The 19,724-nt window shown below is 47.7% G+C and overlaps 1 protein-coding gene and 1 non-coding gene across 3 annotated transcripts in view; both read left to right on the plus strand.

The window, feature by feature from the left end:
- Positions 1-19,724, plus strand: part of DNAH9 (dynein axonemal heavy chain 9) — a 190,343-nt gene that overhangs the window by 88,298 nt on the left and 82,321 nt on the right. For both annotated transcript variants that reach the window (XM_031599209.2, XM_090122076.1), the window contains 5 exons: positions 1,856-2,017; positions 3,009-3,242; positions 9,412-9,672; positions 13,575-14,000; positions 16,185-16,304. In XM_031599209.2, coding sequence (XP_031455069.2) covers positions 1,856-2,017; positions 3,009-3,242; positions 9,412-9,672; positions 13,575-14,000; positions 16,185-16,304 — 1,203 coding nt within the window. The remainder of the gene's footprint in view (positions 1-1,855; positions 2,018-3,008; positions 3,243-9,411; positions 9,673-13,574; positions 14,001-16,184; positions 16,305-19,724) is intronic.
- Positions 11,042-11,113, plus strand: TRNAM-CAU (transfer RNA methionine (anticodon CAU)). The gene has a single exon. It is a non-coding gene; the product is annotated as a tRNA-Met (tRNA).

Here is a 19,724-nt window from a genome sequence, read left to right on the forward strand (position 1 = left end):
GAATTTAAAAAACATTATCTTAAAACCAGAGTGCTGGGAACTGAGTGGGACATGAGATACTTACAAGATTTATTCAACTGCAGCCTATATTCCCAGTTCTGGAGAGGGGAAATACTTCCCCTATAAATACTGCCTAATATCCCCAAACAGTTTTTGGACTTTTAGGTATGTTGAGCATGTAGAGAAGGTACACTGTAAGAAGGAGTTGGACTTTTCCAGAAGGTATTTGCCCACCTACAGAACTGCACAGTGCTGGGATCCCAAATTGAAGAGGCGGAGAGAGAGTAAAGACTTGACCTTTGCTTATTGAAGACCAATCCTTCTTCTTAGTGCCTGGTTTGTGTTGGAGGAACATGCTCACTGAGGCGGGGTACCCTGTTCCCTTTTTGATGTAGGTGGGCATGTGTTTAGGATCAGGAACAAGCAGAAAGTTGAATTTGAGGAGAAAATTTGGGGATCATGCCACAGTATATATGCCCAAGGAGAAGGAATCCAGCCCTCCTGTCAGTGTGGAGGAGAATTTCTAACAGGCTCTAAGGCTGTTTTGTACGTCTTCAGGCACCTTGGTTGTCTTCTGCCAAGTGCCCTTCCCTCTATATATTCCTGTTGACTGTTCAGGTAAGCTAAAAGGGCACTGTGAATGTGATTTCATGGAGGCTGATTGCTTTTCCTTGTCTGCCCTTCTCCTTAATGCTGTGTTAAAGCAGATGGATGGGAAGTACTCTTTTTTGTCTCCAGCATTTAGTGACATCATTGTGCTCTGTGCAGAAAGCTGATGGAGCCATCACTGCCTTGGCCTTGCTGGAACTCAGGGAGCAGCCAGGAGTAGGGCTTGGACCAGTGGAACCTGAACGCCAGCAAACTTTCTGCCTCAGGGTCTTGAGAGAGTAATGCAGATGCAGAAAAGGGCTTTGGTACATGAGTAATGTACATGAGCAGGGAGGGGAAGATTCACTGAGTGAATTATTCTGCTTCCCACACTGGCCTTTGCTCAGATACTGCTACTCCATTTTGCAATGTAGATCTGCCCGTGTCCTTATTTGTGCCTGTTTAGCAGAGCTCATAAATCCAGCAACAGCAGGCTTACAGGAAAAGGCCTGTGATAGATGGTTCTGGCAGATTTTGGTCCTTGTGACTTATTTTGCTATTGAAAATGATGGTGAGGCAGCAGAGAGGAAAGGTAAGTTGCCTTGTTCTGACTTCACGCCCTGGGTGAGGAAAACAAGTTCCCAACTGCTTTTGTTTTCGCTCCACTTTGGTTTGAGTTTTGCCTATCTTAAAAAAAAAAGAAAAAAGAAAAAAGTAAATCTGCTGAAAGCAGACTTTGAGTTTGAGCCACATCAGCCCTTTTCAGAGCTGGCTTTGGGGGAAACGATTCAGGCAGGCCTACCTCAAAGCCATGGTCCTGCCAAGAGAATTCAGATCCATTCACTTCAGTTCCTTGTTGCACCATTTCAATCTGGACACCTGTTTGGATCTGGATGCCTGTTCTCTGCCGGGCTTTGTGTCACTGTGATGACAGCAAAGAGTGGTTATATTAAACTGGCTGTGGCTGTGACATTGTGCCTTTGACCAGAGCAATGCTTAATGCCACTCACTGCTTGTTTTAATTGCAGAGTAGAAAACACGTTTACTGCCAGGTTATGCCTTTTCATTGGCATCAAGTGCAAAAGCTCAGGGGTTGAGGTTACTGAAACCTGAGGTGTTGGCGTGAGATTTGCTTTTGGGAACAGCTGGAGGAGCCCAAGTTGGGCTGCACGCCTGAGCTGGGCCTTGGCTCCTGGCTCCTTGGGGCTGAGCTGCGCTTCAGCTTGTGGCCCTGCCTCTCAACCTGTCTCTCCTTGGGGCCCCTCAGGTTGCGTTGTGTTTCTCACCTGTTGGCAACAAGCTGCGGGTCCGCAGCAGGAGGTTCCCTGCCATCGTGAGCTGCACGGCCATCGACTGGTTCCAGGAGTGGCCACAGGAGGCCCTCGAGTCCGTCAGCCTCCGCTTCCTGCGAGAGACGGACGGCGTGGAGGTGAGCACCTCGTCCAGCCCTCACAGGGCAGCGTGGGCCCCCACAGACTCAGCGCCGTGGTCATAAGTTTTATGCACTGATGGTATAGCCAGTGAAATCATTGCCTTGCTGGCCAGAAAGGCTGCTTACAAATCAGTGCAGAAAATAACCCAGCACTTCTTCAGGAGGGGGAACAGCTGTTCATGAGGGTGGGTAGTGATAGGACAAGGGGGAATGGTTTTAAACTCAGACAGGGGAGGTTCAGGTTAGATATTAGGAGGAAGTTTTTCAGCCAGAGGGTGGTGAGGCACTGGAACAGGTTGCCCAAGGAGGCTGTGGATGCCCCATCCCTGCAGGCATTCAAGGCCAGGCTGGATGTGGCTCTGGGCAGCCCGGTCTGTTGGTTGGAGACGCTGCACTTAGGTGGGGGTTGGAACTGGTGATCATTGTGCTCCCTTTTCAACCCAGGCCATTCTATGATTCTATGATATTATATGATTCTGATTATTCAAGGGAACAAACATCCTTCTCTCCACATGCATATCTGTCTGTAATTCCCAGGGCAGAAAGATGTCAGGTTCTCGTTGATGAGAACCTGCTGCTGGATTAAGGGAGAGGCAGTTCTGTTTGTTTAGTTTTTCAGGACGGGGTTTGGGATGGATAAAGTCTACAATATTTCTTTTTATGTGTGTGCACTTCCCCATTTGTACAGAAGAAAAGCTCAAATTTCTACTTAAAAGGCTGTAATTTTGATGGAGATGCTAGAAAAATTGCTTGGAATAAGATAAAGTATGAGATAAAAAAGATATAAAAAGAAGTTTAAAGTGCATGAGCAGATGAAGTTATTATAGAGATAACAAAATGAAAAGGGATCAACTCGGATGTTCCATCCTGGATTTTGCTGCAGCAGAATAAAATGTTAATAAATTCCTTTATATATGGCACAGGTCTGCACGATATATTGTTGTTGTGTTTGAAATATTTTCTCTTTCCCTTCTCATCTCACTTCCAGGCTTCAGTGAAAGAGTCAATAAGCAAATTCATGGCCTACGTCCACACAAGTGTCAATGAGATGTCCCGACTGTACCTGAGCAACGAGCGGCGGTACAACTACACCACTCCCAAATCATTCCTTGAGCAGATCAAACTCTATCAGAATTTGCTGATGAAAAAGAGGAAGGATTTAACAGCAAAAATGGAGCGGCTGGAGAACGGCCTGGAGAAGCTCAACAGTACATCTGCCCAGGTGAGGAAAGCCTGGGGTCGTACATTGGTTGTTTGGCTCAGAGGAAGGCTGTGCAGGCTGAAGCTGTGCAGGGTGGAAAATCTGTGCTAAGTCCTGACTGACTTGAACTGGAGCATAAGTTCTGTTGTGTACTGGAGGGGAGGAGGGAAGAAATGTGCGTGTGGTCTCTGCTACTTGGGTGGTGCTAATCCCAAATAAAAGCTCGCAGAAATTAAAACAAGATAGGGAACCAGCTGAGTGTGTACATCTTCTGTACATGGTTATATTCCAGCTGCAGTGACAAAATAACTTAGAAAATGCAGGAAGATCAGTTGGTTTTGGAATTTCATCCTGGAAACCTCTATTAACTTCAGCAAGATTCCCGTCTTTTAAATTAAACAAAGAATCCTTTAAAAATGAAGCCAGCGTTCATTTATCCTTGTGTTGTGCTATCTGTCTGTTAGGAACACCAGTGCATGTCTGAAATGTAGATGAGCTGTCCTGAAATCCCCCGCTAAAAGCATGACTGGCATGCGTCTGTGGCAGTGACTGGATGTTGTTCCGAGTATTTCACAACCTCTCTTCACTGACTCCAACTGCCTGTTTTTCTCTCCATTTCATATTCTATTAACTCTTATAACTGTTCACTTACTAGCTCCTAACAAAGCAAATGGGGTCTCCTGAAGCTGCTCCAGAGGAGCGTGGAGTTGCTGTGAGTGAACAGGCTCAACCACTTTCCCACGTGCTCTGCTGGCATAAATCATGTCTGTCATGCTCAACAAGTTACGTGCTTGGTAGGAGGGTGATATATGGGTTTTATTAGTGCCTCTCGACTCCGATAGTCTACATCTCACTTCAAGCAGTTGCTTTCTGCATGGCACAGGACAGGTCTTTGAGGACAGGAGGATGGAGCAGACATGTTTCTTGGATTCTTTGCAGGTTTCAGCACCTCCTTAGAAAGCAGCTGAGGTTTACCAGCTGTTAGAGGAGACCACTCATTGCATCTTGTGAAGCCAGTTGGAGCTGAAAGCATTTGCCCTCACTGCAAAGCAGGCCTTGCACTTGCCTTACTTCTGGTGGCAAGTGACTCCCATGACACATGGGGTGCTGCTGGTTTTGCTGATGCCACAGCAGTGGACAAGATGATTTAGATCTGTTCCTCTGCCAAGAGCAACTAAGATAGAGGAACAAGTCCCAGTAGTGGTCAAATGTGGGGGCCTTCCGGTATGCTTCAGGCTTATCTCCATGTGGGTGCTGTGTTGGCAAAGGCTTATTGACATGGGAGCTGAGCAGTGGGGAGGACTGAGGATGGCAAGGGAAGCCAAGCACCTGGGGGCCTCCTGTCTTGTAGGTTTTGGTGTTGCAAAAAGAGTGAAGGAACACAAAGCTCACGTCTGCTTGGAGTAAGGCTGGGGTGAGAAGAGCCTGTTTGTGAAGCTGATTAAGATGCAGAACAGTCAGGACAAGATATGTCAAATTAGTGTCTAAAATTAGCACTGGGGGCCTAAAATTAAACACCTAAATTATCAGATGTGCGTAACAGTCAAAACTGCTGTTGATTTGGAACCAGAGTGTAGATATTTAGTGTTACTGGAAATCATACCAGGAAGTTCGATGTTGAATAAGGATTTAAAAGTCTGAAGTTTAGCATTCACTCATGGAAATGGCTGGGCTTGGTTCTGTGTATTTCTAGACACTGTCCAGTGTCCCGCCAGGATACATCTGTGCAGGTCGTTACTACACTTTTTGACTTAGCCAGTCCAGTTTCAGGGTAACCTCTCCCCTTCCTCTTAGTCTCAATTTCTTTTCTTTTGGCATTTGGTCACCAATTTTTCTTCTGTGAAAATGTTTTTTGTTTGCCTGCCATGAAGGCGGTGGTTGTCATTCTCTGTACTCAGAAGATCAGAAGCTGGCTTCCAGTTATTAGGACATGATGGAGTTGGGAAGATTTGCGAGATGAGTCATTTGTTTTTCAGTGGTGTTTGCAATGAAGAGGTCAACGCTCTGATCAGAGCCCATTGCTGAGTAATTTTGAGGATGACTTTGGTTAATATTATATATCTGGATTCTAGATTCAAGTCTTGCTTGCTCTATCAATTAATTGCTGACCTTTGTGATGTATTTTGTGTTCTTGAAGCAAGGCAGGGACAATCAGATAAAATGAGTCTCCTGGGAGTCTGCCCTCCAGGTTTTCTTTAATAATTCTTCTTCTGTCTGGGTGGTAGGCAAGTACTTCTTCCCTGTTGGAGTCACAGTACATTACCCTTGAATCTCTAATTTGCTTTATTCTTTCCCTTTCCATCTCACATTACTAATTGCTTATCAGCAACTGTCCTGGGCTCAGGAAGCTGCTCACATGTTCTTCACATTTCTTACCACAGTTTGAGACTGAATGTTGACCTTTTGTGTCCAGTGATGGCATTCAGTGCTCTAAGGCGCATGCTGGATCTGTCTGCTCACACCTTTATATGGTCATTACATTAATGATGCTTATGGGAACGAGGTTAATAGTGTTCTCTCTTTGCTTTGGGATCATTGTCTGCTGTGGTTTTCTGTGCCACTTCTGTCTCCCTATGTACTGTTACCCTCATGTAATTCTTACTTTTTCCTTCTTACCAGCCACATGTTACTTAGAGGGAATCTTCTGCTTTCACCAGTGCTGGCAGACACTGGAAAAGACAGTGGTATTTGTCTTCTCTTCCCTGGAGGTAGCAATGAATCTTCTGGATTATTGCTTATAAAGCACATCTCATGTTCCTGCACCATTAATTGTGAGGGCTCGTGCCTTTCAAGAGGGGTGAATGCCCACAGCTGTGCTCTTATTCAAGACATGAGGCAGTCTCTTCCTGCCTTACTTGTGGAGCTGCTTTTCTCTTTTAAGCAGCTCTCTGTAGTCCCGATGGATGTGCCTGTGTCCACATTGCCCAAGCCTTTTAGTGCCTTCCCAGGCTCTGTATTTAGGCTGTGGATTTCTGATTTTCAGCCTTCCCATCCCATTGAGTGTCCATTTTTTCCTTTGTACAGTGACAAGATGAATAGGGATTCCTGGCTTCAGTCTCCAGAGTGGCTCTTATTGTATGGAGACAAACAAGATGTTTACCTCCATCAGCCTTCATCCTTTCCGTCCAACACCCGTTCCAAGGAACTGGTACTGAAGGAGTCAATGATATTGTCTGTGCTCGTCTCATGCTGTTTTGTGCATCATGTTGTTGCATTCTGGGTTGTTGTTTGTAGCCCCAAGCAGGAGCACTGCGGAGCTCACCCAGGAATGACCAGGGAAATGCAACTTAGAAAGAAGCTCAGAGGATTGCAGTTGGCCCTGCCAATCTGAATGGTTAACAATACTTCTGTATTTTTTTGGATGGATTTGGACTAGGAGTATGGGGTTATCAGTGCAAGAAGGGAGACTGTGACTGCTGGAGAGGTCCTGGGCTGTGGGAGGGCAGATGGGAGCTATGCTGGGAAGGCTTTCTGCACACTCCTGGATAACAGATGTTAGTAATGGTCAGGCTCTAGGTTTGGAAATGCAGTAGCAAAAAATAGCAAAAAACCAAAGCCAAGCTACGTGCATGAAGGGTGGAAAGTCCTTCTTAGTGTGAAAAGGGGGAAGTGTGAGGCCTTCTGTTACCATAAGACAGAGGAGAACTTTTCATGCTTTTATTTCTAGCAGTACTCTGTTGGGGATGGCTCTGCTTGCCAATGATGGGATCATGTCTATGGGTTCTCCTGCTCCTGTGCCTTCCCAAAGGCAGTGGTGTGAGGTCTCCCAGTAGACCGAGGTCTCCTCAGGAGTTTTTGATGACCTTTAAGAGTCCCTTCCAACATTCTGTGATCTCTGTGATCTCTGTGATGTGCAGGAGGGAGAAATGGATGTGACAGACTGTTATTGCTCTGGATCCAAGTGTGGTATTAAGAGAAACTGTTTGCTGTGCTGAAGGGGTGAAACTGGAGGAGTAAGGTCATCAGTTTGCATTCCTAACACCACCCCCAGGAAATCACTAAAGACAGTGAGTTTGGTTATGTAGGCATTGCTGCTGGTCCTTTCTATCCTCTGGACAAACGCTCTTAAATTGCCCTTGTTCAGCTGCATTTGAGTTTTATCCTCATTGAGAAAATGTGTTGGTTTTCTAGTGTGCTCCCAAGCCCTGCTGGAGGTAAGGAAGGCTGCCAGCCGCCACCATCCCCCCAGCATGCTGAGTTCTGCTGGCAGAGGGTCCAGCAGAGTGCCAGGATCCACACTGCAGCCCCAACCTGCACTGTTTCTGCTGGGGGCTTAAAACATAACCCAAACCAGTTGGACAGGTGACTTGGTAGCACACATTTCTCTGAGTTGAGATATTAGGAATTCTTTCAAGAAGAGCTCTAACTGATTTTCCTGATTATTTTCTTTTTCTTTAATCCTGACAATATGTTCTTGCTGAAAGCAGGTTGTGTCAGGGCATTGCGTGTTCTCACAGTCAGTGCTGAGGGCTGAGTATACATCTGTTCCTTTGTAGAGCTGTGGAGAGCTAGTGGGTTATAATCCCTTGTTTGCCTTGTTGTGGTCATGTAAAGCCACAGAGCTCCTGGCTGTGTGCGCGTCCAGCACGTGAGCACTGATTTGGGGCAGGTCACAAGCCAGATCTGCAATCAGCAAAACCTCCCACTTCAATTTCCTGCAATCTCAAAAGACTCAGAGCTGCACAAGAGGTTGCTGACTGAGGGGATTACATGCTCCCGTGTGTCTGGAGCTTCTGGGATTTACGGGCGCATCTTTGTGCTGGTTAAAGCAGTGCTGTAGCCCTGGGCAGCAGGAGGTGGAAAATGAAGTGTGCAGTGCAGGAGTGCAATGAGATTCCTAAGAAACCATTCTCCACTTGAAGCTGATGACAAACATCAATAGCTTCAGTTTGTGTGTGTTCCAAATGGGGCTCTCTCTCTTCTTGCATGAAAGCAGAATTGTGAACAAAAACAAGCATCTGACTTCCCTCATGGTGAGAGTTTTTACATGGCAATGCTGTACCCCAGGAGCTATTAACAATCCTTTATGAGCTCAACAGCAGGACAGCAAACGACTCTGCAGTCTGCACAGAGGCTGTGTAAAGTCATCTAAACGGCTTTTAGAAAGAAATCATCTGTCCTCGAGTGAGAGCCAGCACGAGCATCCTGGCTGTGCAGGTGCTGCAGCCATTGCTTGGAGGGCTCCTGTCCCACAGGGCTCAGCTGCTGCTGGTGTGTGGGTCCTCAGAGCACCCACACTTCTCTGGGCAGCAGTGCCAGGGTCTCACCAGCTCTGGGTAGAGAATTTCCTCCTAACATTGAACCTCGAGGTACTGAAAGGCTGCAGTGAGGTCTCCCCAGAGCCTTCTCCATGCTGAACATCCTCAGCTCCCTCAGCTTTTCTTAATAAGAGAGGTGCTCCAGCTCTCTGAGTGTCCTTTATGATCCTTCTCTGGATGGCCTCCAACAGCTCCTCATCTTTCTTGTGCTGGAAGCCCCAGGTCTGGACACAGTGCTCCAGATGGGGTCTCATGAGAGCAGAACAGAGGGGGACAGTCCCCTCCCTGCCCACTACCAGCCCTCTGTTGATGCAACCCAGGGTACTGTTGGCCTTCTGATTTGCAAGTGCACTCTGTTGGCTCATATCAAGGTTTTCATCCACCAGAACACAATCTAACAATGGCTGTTGCACTGAAAGGTGGGTGAAAGCTGTGTGAATTTGGCTTTATAATGAGAGCAGCTGCAGTGATCTGTTGAAGCTCCTGTGTTGTGAAAAAATAATCCCAAGAAGACATAATATGAGGGCTTTTACTTGCTTCCTAGTGAATCCTGCTCAAAGCAACATTTGCCTCTAGCCAGTTCCCCAGCAGAGGCAGTGAGCAGGGCTGAGACAACATCCTTAGCAGTAAATCCTTCTGGTTCTGATTCCTTCCCTACAGGGTTCCTGCTAGCGGCCTGCTGTGGTATGTACACCATGCACATGGGCTCTCCATCCCTTACTTGAGAAACCAGGAGTGAAGCAGAACTGCAGTGTCCTGCTGACAAACAGAAGTAGTGCTTTTCTGTACTCCCAGGGCATTGCTTGCTTTATACATGGGCCCTCCTGTTAGCTATTGCTGGGCCCCACTCAGGTGGGGCTTGTGCTGTCAGGCAGGGTGGGGGAAGCAGGATGCTGAGCAGCTGTGCACCCACATGTACTTCTTTCCCCCAGGTGGATGACCTGAAGGCCAAGCTGGCAGCCCAGGAAGCGGAACTGAAGCAGAAGAATGAGGATGCTGATAAGCTGATTCAGGTGGTGGGTGTGGAGACAGAGAAAGTGAGCAGGGAGAAGGCAGCTGCAGATGAAGAGGAGCAGAAAGTGGCACTCATCACCCAGGAGGTCCAGCAGAAACAGAAAGACTGTGAGGAGGACCTGGCTAAAGCTGAGCCTGCCTTAGCAGCTGCCCAGGCTGCTCTGAACACCCTCAACAAGGTAGGACTGGGACTCCCATGGAAAGCTGGCATCTCTGCAGTAGGATCTGTCACTGCCTTCCTCTGGCCCAGGTTTTGGGGTGTTCTGTTGATCCTACTTCACTTCCTTCCTGGTTGTGCATACTTGGTCCAGAGGCTGCTCCAGCTGACCTTCAGCCATGGCCATAGAGGGGCAGGAGGACCTGGAGGTGGGTTCCTTGTATGCAGCTTATCTCCACTGACTGACTCCACTGCTCACCTTCCTGACCCAGGAGGAAGGGGAAATTGCTCTGCTGTTCCTATCAGGTCCCAGAGAAGAAGCTATATGCTAGGCTTATAACTGTTGCAGAATCTGTAATGTTTTGTTTTAGTGAGAGAGAGCAAAAGCAGTGTTTGTTCTGGGTGTTATTATGCGAGCACACAATCAGCCCAGTGGGAGCTGGGTGCCACTCACAGCACCACTGAGGCAGACTTGATGTCCAGCTGCTTGGAGCCTTTTCCCCAGCACACAGCTGTGCAGCAGGGACTGATGGCTTTGCACAGGCAGCTGCCAGGCCAGCCCCACAGGTTGGTGTTCACACTGGTAGTGAACATGGGCATCCTCTGAGTCCCCACTTGGCCCATCACTTTGGAAAGCAACTTGTGATGGGAGGGCTCATGTCTCCCTGTTGCAGGGACAAAATAGTGTGAGCTTAGGGTCTGGCCTGGTCTCTTCCACCTGACTCCATGTGTGGGACAGGATTCCTCTTGCCCTGTGTTCACCTAAGGCATTTCTCAGGCCTTGCTGAGCACAGTGCTCAGTATCTGATGCACGGTGCATGGCCCCATAGGTGCACCCACGGCTTGGCTTTCTGCTTGATACAAAAAAGGCTGGTGCTGAAGCCTCACTGGGTTTCTGCTGGGTTTATCCAGCAGAGAGCTGTAACCAAGCAGTCTTTGGGTGGAACAACTCTTGGTGGGGCCATATGTTCCTGCAGACAGGACAGTTCAAAGGGTGAAGCCACTGGGGAAATCAATAACCAGGAGATGGCCTCCTGCAGTCAGAGATGTCCCAGAGGGATTGATTTAAGGAAGGATTTGTTACTTTGAGAAGATTTTTACAATTAGAGTGGTCCAGGAGTTCCTTTTTGCAGCCCTGCACTGAGACATGCCCCAGCAACACATTCCTGCCATTGGTCTCCTGGCTGCACTGAAAGCAGCACCCAGAGCAGCAAGCTCCTGCTGCTCAGCAGGCAGAGAAACGGCTGTGCACCAGGTGCAGCCAGAAAATCAGAGTTATTTCCATGATCAGAATGGCTCAGTCATGCCTCAAATCATAGCTCTGCTTTAGAGGAAAACAAAATGAGTCATCAGAATGGGTTTCCAAAGCGAAGATCTCTCCCCAGAGGTGGAGCAGAGTGGCGCAGCGGAAGCGTGCTGGGCCCATAACCCAGAGGTCGATGGATCGAAACCATCCTCTGCTAAGCTTTTGTATGATGGTTGGACTAGATGATCTCCAACCTTTTCCTCTTCTGCGTGGCTTTGCAGCGACGCTGTGCTGTTTTGAATTTTACGCCTGGAATTGAAAGGGCTGTACAAAGGGGCTGTGTCTGCATCCTCGTTACTTCTGGTTTCATGTTGGATTTGCATAAGGTTGCTGTTTTCTTCCTAGATGCATGCAAGCAGCATTAGCAGAGCTCTCTAAGCCAAGAAGCAACTGCAGGTTTGTTCAAACTGAAGCTGCTGCAGACTCTCGTGCATCCCTCCAGTTTAGTGCTCACAGCTTCTGCAGGGTCTGGTGGCAGTGTGATTGAGGCCAAGTGCAAGGCAATTTAAGGTGTCTCCATCTGTATGCATAAATAAAAAGTTCTGATTTGCATACTTCTATACTGCATCTCCTGTTCTGAGCAACCACAGCAGTCCTGGAACCCAACATGGGGCTCAAACCCACGACCCTGGTATTAACAGTCCCATGCTCTACCTAAAGTTACTTGTGTATGTAAATATAAATAGTAATTAAGATATTTATCACATGGACCATGATGAATGCCATGGAGAGTTTATTGTAGGCCCAGCAGAGAGAGCACCTGCAAAATCAGAAATGCACATCCATATATGATACTGTGTTTGAAAACATAGGAAAACAGGTTGTAGAGAGAAGAAAAAAGCCCTTCTGCCTCTCACAGTGCTGTTTGCTTGCGCCATGGGCATGCCTGGGCTCTTTTTCAGCACCTGCATCCTGTAGGCCCTGGAACACAGGACGTGGGACTTCACGGGTCTGTGCAGCCCACTCTCCTGTTTTGGGGATGATGATGGCATGCCCACCTCAGAACTGCCTCCCCCCCCGTGGGTCTCTGTTAGGCACAGTGCAGCTCTCCACGAGGAGGCAGCAGCCGTCCTGCAGAGATGGGTGGGCCGTTTGGAAAGGTGCTTGGCCAGTGCTGCCCAGTGTTTGCATGGATGACGATGAGCCAAAGACAGTGACAGTATCAAAAGTAGTGACTCTCCTCCAAGTTGTGTGCAAGGGGATCCCCCAGGATGGCCCAGAGACATCCAGGGATGCTGCAATGGTCAGTGTTTCTGAGGCAGGCAGCTCTTGGTGCAAGCATCCTCCCTCCAGTTCCCATCCTGCAGGTGTGCCAACGCATGGAGGAAGAATTCAGAGCAATGTATTGGGTTGTCCTGCTGTGGAAGTGCTCGCTTCTTGGTAAAAAAGCAGCAGTACCAGCTCAGCATCCCATTACCAGGGAGACAGAGGTTGAACAAGGACTGATGTCAAAGCCATTCCTGCCACCCCAAGCACAGAGTGCTGCCTATATCCAGCTAAGCAGGGACTTGGGATGGAGGAGAGCTTTCTGTGGCGTTCTCTGTGCCCACAGTCAGCTCCATGTCACTGAGCACGTTAATTAGAGACATTTTATACCACAAGTGCACACAGCTCCCAAGGGTCTGTCTCTGTCAGCTTGATTATTAACGAAAGCTAGCAGCAAGCAGAGACAGCGCGTTTGGTGACAGCTTTGTAGCTGACACCTCTCTCCCAAAAACAAATGCTCAGAGGTACCAAACTTGCTTCTGTAGACAAACTGGTGGAAGCAGAACATCAGAGAATGCAGATTAGAAGTTACTGAGAGCTGGTAAAAACAGGAACTACAGAAATTCATAGATTTTTCTTAAACGGGTATTGATTCTGGCCCTTGTCCTTGTTTCGGCTTACAGCCTGGGATCTGAGAGCAGCAAATTCACCTGTGCAGTTTTTTTCCCATGGAAAAGCTGACTTGTGTGTGCACACAGAGAGGATTCAGGTGTTAGCAGGTTTTTGTGCTCAGGTCAAGATTTGACCTGCCTACTGTTAGGGGTGCACTGAAACTGCCTGGCTTGGCAGCAGGGAAGGTCAAGCATGCCTCCAGGAATCAGCCCGTCCCTTTTGAGAGCCAAGCAGCTCTCTCATGTGGGGATGGCTTTGCTAAAGAGCGTTGGCTGAAGTGCCTGAATTGGGGCTGGGTGATGGAGACACGACTGCATGGAAACTGTAATGTGTGGGTGTCTCTGGCATGAGGAGAAGCTGAGCATCAAGGGAGCATGAGCTGCCCTGTATGGCAGTCTTAGAGGGGCTAAAGACTGCTATATAGAAGTTGTTATCTGGAAAGGTTTCTCTTGGCCATTCTACGAGGAGCGCACAAAGCCCCTTTCTGCAGAGCCCTGGGCTCAGGGAAGGGTTGGGAATGTGGGGAGGAAGAGTGTGCTGTGCTGGTCCTGGGTGGGAAACCAGGAGCTGAATGTGGGAGTGGAGCACATGCCATAAAAATAGTTATTGAGAGGCAGTAACTTTCAGGTGGAGCAAAACCAATTTATCAGATCAGTATCTCAGGTGCCTGAGTATATTAGCAGTGAAACAAACAGAAAAGCTATTTGTTTTTGTCTAATGACTTCATTTTCCCTTTTCAGAAGAACCTGACAGAACTGAAATCCTTTGGGTCACCACCTCCAGCCGTCAGCAATGTCACCGCTGCCGTGATGGTGCTGATGGCCCCGGGAGGAAAGATTCCCAAGGACAGGAGCTGGAAGGCAGCGAGAGCCACCGTGGCCAGGGTGGATGGTTTCCTGGACTCCTTGATCAAATTCGACAAGGAGAACATTCACGAGAACTGCCTCAAAGCCCTCCAGCCTTATTTAGAGGATCCCATGTTTAAACCTGAGTTCGTTACCACCAAGTCCTACGCGGCAGCCGGTCTCTGCTCCTGGGTGGTGAATATCGTGCGCTTCCACGAGGTGTACTGCGACGTGGAGCCCAAGAGGCAGGCCCTGAGCAGAGCCAACGCTGAGCTGGCGGCCGCCCAGGACAGGCTGGCCAGCATCAAGGCCAAAATTGCTGTAAGTGTGGAAGAGCACAGCAAGCCGTGGCATGGGCTCACCTGTGAGTGGGACCCATCGTACAAGTCACTGCTTTGGGGAGAAATCCTCTGCTTCGGGGAAAGCTGCTTCTCCTCCCTCATGTATTTTTAAACGGGTGGATCTGAGGGTTGAGCAGGTTGTAGGGCTTTTATCTCTCTTATTGCTACTTTTTGCATTTCATCCCCAGGCTCCACTCCTGCTTGTGCCTTAATAGGATGACTAGTTATTAATTCTTATTATTCCTACCTAACTTTTAAGATGTGATTTGCCTCTACTTACAAGTCCTCAGAAAACTCGTTATCTCAGAGCAGTGGGAGGTCTGGTGTGCTGCGCAGGGGCAGGGAGCAGGGCTGGCAGTTGGCTCTTGCCTGAAGAGCCTGGTGATGCTCTGCAAGATGAAGACTCTTCCAGCTGGGTCTGCTAATCTGTCCCAGCCAGCATGTCTTTGCATCATCCTCTGCGTAAGAATAGAAAGGCATCACTGAATAGGTGAAATTACTGTGTGATTGTAAGTGGGTTCTACAGAGAGCAGCTGCTCCAAAATCCTGTTTTTCTACCCAAATCCCTGGCCAGTACCTGCTTTTAGCATCGTGTAGAAGCAGGCACAGGGGCACCCTGGGATCTCTCTTGGTGATGGGTGCGTCCTCCATGGCTGTGCTTTTGTACTGACAGCACAGTTCATACAGAATCCCCTTTCAAAACCGAAGTGCGTTGTCAGCAGGGCTGCCAAATTTCTTTCCATAAGTTATGTCAGCTTGGGATGTGCAGCACAGTGTCAGTACACACCTCTTCCCCAGCACATCTTCATGATAAGAAGTACCCAGCTCTCTTGCTGCCTACTAGGGCTGCTTATTCTTGAAGTGTTTGCTGCACTTTTAAGTAAAAGTATATTAAAAAAATTCTACAGAGCAGTGCATTAGCCTCCTCCTGCTGCAGATATGACATGTACAGCACCCAGACAGAGATGGGTTTTTAGAGGTCTTCTTTTCCCATCTCAGATGTGAAATATGGTGCTACGGGACTGTTTGCATTCCATTATTCAGTCTATTCCCAAAGCCTTAATGCTAGCTATTATTACTACTTCATTTTTTTTAAAGAGGCAGTATTATGGTGTGGAGGATGGCTCTCTCTGGGGTGTTGTGGTCCTCTGCTGGCACACACAGTACTGTGGTGTGCCTGGTGGGCATTGCAGGGAGTTTGGTTCCTTGTGGCTCCTAGATGTTCTTTTATCAGATCATGCATCTGTAATAGGGTTTTATGTGTTTTTTATGTGCACGTGAATATATATATATGCACATACATTTATATGCATGCAGAGATATAAACTTTTTGTGTTGTTAATTCCAAAGCAGAGAAAAGACCACTCTGTGTTTTCCAAGATACTGGAGAGCTACAGATATCCCCAAAATAATCCTTTTTCATTTTCAAGTTTGTTTCTAGTGCATAGCTCAAGCTACAGGCAGTTAGCCTTAAGCATTTTGCACTGGATGCAGATAAAATCAATTACTGCTTCTGCTTCTCTTATCAGAACCAAGAGGCTCCCAGTCCTTGTGGGAGCTGCTGACTTGTTTGAGACTGAAGTGTAAGCAGTACTGTCCAAGCCAAAGGCTCTACTTTAGTAGCACGGGAGTATTTCAGGTGGTTTGGGCTCTTTGTGCCCCATCTCAGCCCTGAAGTGCTTTGCAGCCCACCCAATCATGTGCTGGTCCCAGCTAACACGTGCAGGACACACGGTGCAGCAGATGCAGCTTGGAGATGGCTCCAGCAAACCTCCAGCTCTTTGAGGAGCCCTGTAGGGTTTTGAGCAACAACTTGAGGCCAGCAGAGCCTTGGTCTGCAACCAAAGCATCGGGAACCACAGAGTTCTCTTTTCTTAGCTGCCTTCTCACCTGTAGTGTTGACCATCAGCACTAATTGGCCTATCTTTCCAAGTTCACATTCACACCAGGGCAGAGCCAGTGGATAAGTGCCTTTGACAATGCAGATGACACAGCAGTGGGTAGCAGTTGGTGAAGCTGCAGAGCTCACCACTGCTCTGTGCTTCATCCCAAGTGCCAACCAGGCCATGTGCAATGTGGTGAAGCGTGGTTCTCCCTGCCTGCAGGCTGCAGAAGGAGTTTTCTTAAGACTCTGCTGTTATTTTTCCCTTTCTTTCCTATGCAGCGCCTCAATGAGAACCTGGGAAAGCTGACAGCCAAGTTTGAGAAGGCCACTTCTGACAAACTCAAGTGTCAGCAAGAAGCTGAAGCTACAGCATGTACCATCACTCTTGCAAACTGGCTGGTGAGTGGCAGCAGATGGGGGTTGGCAGCAGCATCAATGGGAGACGTCAGGTGCTGCTGAGATGCCGGCCGTGCACAGTACTTCACAGCCTCTAATCTTCATGGAATGCATTACATTTCCTGCACTGCAGCAAGTTTTTAGTAATGAAAAGGAATTTGCATTGGCTGTTTTCATAGATTGGGGTAGGCAGTGCGCGTGCTTAAAGAGATGCTGTGCACTGTTTGCTGTTCTCATGTCCTTTTTGTGATTTAATTGCGTGATCAAGTATTGATGGGACCAAAGCTATGCAGCACAGAGATGCATGGTAAAAAGAAAAGTGGGAATATAGGAGAAGCTTTGCAGGTTTTGAAGTGACAAAAAGATAATGGCGAAAAGCTCTGAAAAAGCAGTGCATGCCCCTGTTATCAGTCCATCAGGGTGCATGACTGGATGTTGTATCTTCACTACATGCAGCCTCCGTTCCTGTGCTGGGCGATGCCCTTGTCACTGCTTCACAGATACAAGATAACAGCTTCTGTTCCTACTGTGCTGCTGGCTGGAGCCCCAGCTTTGTGCCCTCTCATACTTTGCATTTTGGGTTCTGTGCTGGCTGTGTGGTGCAAGGAAATGGGGCTTCAGGAGGTGGTCCCACAGGCAGAGGGTCTGAAGCCGCAGTACCAGAGAGGTGGTTGAAGTCCATGCAATGTTTGGCCCTGTCCTGACAGCCCAGTCATTGTGAGGGTACTGAAAGAGAGATACTCCCTCCCAGAGCAGGGGAGATGCTGCATTCAAACCACTCTCCTGAGAGAGTCTGGGCCCATGTCCCCAGGAGAACATCCCATCAGGTCTGCACGTGTTCACAGCTGGAAGTTGCTCTCAGTCTCTCTTGTAGGAGCAGCTGCTGCTGGTGAGGCCAGTGGCAGCTTAGAATACAAAAGTATTTCTAGAAGTGCTGCTGGATGCAGATGTCTCTGCTTGTTCTACCAGCCTGTGGCTGTGCTGGTCAATGGTTAGTGTATAAAGTGGTCCTCTATTCCACTGCAATGAGAAAGAGAAATAGAGTCAAATGGCTTAAGCATTGCACTGTGCTGGATTCTGCTTCGTGCTCTCACACCTTCTTAAGTGACCTTCAGCAAATTGCCTTAGCCTGGATTTCAGGTGAGTTTCCACAGGCATTTGAATGCTCTCAGAAAACTGCACAACTCCCCCGCCTGCACACTTTGGTAGCGGTAAACCAGAAAAACAAAGAGCAAACAAACAAAACATGCTTTGTTCTTTAATCTGCATGTGCCTCCATGGGAAGCGGGCACACAGCGCTGCTGTGGCACAGGCACTGCTTTGCAGTCAGGGCTGTGATGTGCTTAGATAGAGGGGTCAAAGACAAACAGCAGATAAGTCCCTTCCTGTGCTGATGGAGATCTCTTTCATGCAGCCACAGAAGGAGTTTTATGCTTTTATGTTCTTCAGGTTAAATCTCGCTGAATGCTTCCAAAACCTTTAATTAAAACAGGAAAGTGGCTTTTTTGTTTGAAAGAGCTGCTTCTATTTCTGGAGGGATTTTGCAGGATGAGTATTTCCCTGTGTCTTTCCACAGCCTAACGAAATCCTGTTTAATGTGATGCAGAGATGGATCATGGCTCTGAGTCATGTAGGAGTCAGTAAATACAAGGTACAAGAAGAAAATGTTTTGAGAAAGAGAAACAGAAATGGTGGTTTCAGTTCTTTTCGTAGAAATATATATGCACGTGTGCATATGTTTTACACTGAATGTGGCTTAATTTCACCTCCATTAGTAGCACTGTAACAAACAGCCTGATTTCTTATGGGTGCATGCATGCTTAGCATATGAATTTGGGGCTTAAAACATGATGTCTTCATTGAGGTACAACTGCAGTATGGAGTGAGGGAAAACTGTGCTTCTTTTTGAGGGCTTAGCTATGTTTGCAAAGTTGTCCTTGAATAACAAAATGAGCAAGTATTTTAACGAGATGTATTGTCAGTCGAGAGATATGTTGTTACATGGTTTTATGGTTTAGTAATTTCCTCTAAAAGAATGTGTCCCGACCTGAAATCAAGAGAAGACATTGGCTTACATTTTAGAAAACCTTCCTTTGGTTGAAGTTGAGGTTCTTGCGTTGATGTCTGCCTGTTCCTGGTCTGCTAGCATGGGGCTTGTGTCGTGGGCTGTGTAGTCTCAGAGAAGTAACAGATGTAGGAATACATTTGCATTTGAGCACGTTCATTAGCTCACTAATTAGCTGGGACTCCTCACAGGCTCATGGGCAGCACCTGCATATAAGCAGAGCTTGGTTGAAATCATCTGCTGGTGCTGGACACCATCCTTTGATGGTGAGTAACTCAACACGGTTCCCCTTTGTTTGGGTACACGGCTGACAATTCATTTTGTGTAACAGTTCGATTGCTTTCTCTTCAAAGTCTCTCTGCTTTCCTCTCCAAGTGCTCTGGTGGCCTATTTCGGAAAGAGCCCTTTTGCTGCCAGACCTTTGTGAAAAGCACAGTTGCAGACTTGGAAATCTTGAAGCTGTTACAGCAATTTAGAGGTGGTTTACAAGTAAACCCTGTTCCCCTTTGGTGTCATATGAACAAACAAAAGCACTGTGCAGCCCCATCTGCTTCCCAGGTGGGAACGTGGGTCCTTCCTATGGTTCCATCAGGCTCTTACTTACAAAAGGAAAGTGTTTCTGTGATGGAGTTTTGTGTCTTTCCTTGAAGATCATCGTAGAGAAGCAAACAAAATACTAACAGAAAAATTAGTATGCTTTCGCATGTGTGTGTGCATCACGGTAGGAGAGGGTGTTGCTATTTTGGGGCAGATAAAGGACACTGCTGGGCTTCAGGCTTTCTGCTTTTAATTGTGATCATTATTTTTCAGCCCCACCAGGCCCTGCTGACGATCCTAAGCCATTTTCATTTAGATTGAATTTGGACTTCTGCTCTAATGCTGTACATTGCCATAGCGGGGACCACGATCTGTTACATCCTCCTGTGCCTGCAGTGCTGATGCCCAGGGAAATGAACTTGGAAAGTGGTTTTGCTCTGCTTTTGGGAGTGTGGAAACCTTCTTCCAACTGCATGTGTAACTGAGATGAGCTGAGAGGAGTAACTTCATTTTCTCTGTAGTCTGCTAATGGCATCATTCCCAGCCTGTGCCAGGGTGCGCTGTCCCTCCCGCAGCATCAGGTTGAAAATCACTTTTCCTTTCCTCCTTAGGGAAAGCAGAGCCAGGCAGAAGCAAATCTCTGTTCCTGCCTCTAGCATCATATGAAACTGGAGCATCGTGTGAGCAGTGCAGCCTTTGCTGCAGTGAGGAAGATGATGCCCAGGAGAAGGCAGCGAGTTTGCTGTTCATCTGTAGCTGCACACGTCAGCCTCGCTGTGCTGGGTGAATATTTCAGTATGACAGTCATGAATGCTAAGAAC

The sequence above is a fragment of the Phasianus colchicus genome, chromosome 20 (assembly GCF_987193195.1).
Source record: "Phasianus colchicus chromosome 20, bPhaCol1.hap1.1, whole genome shotgun sequence".
In the NCBI taxonomy this organism is placed as follows: Eukaryota; Metazoa; Chordata; class Aves; order Galliformes; family Phasianidae; genus Phasianus; species Phasianus colchicus.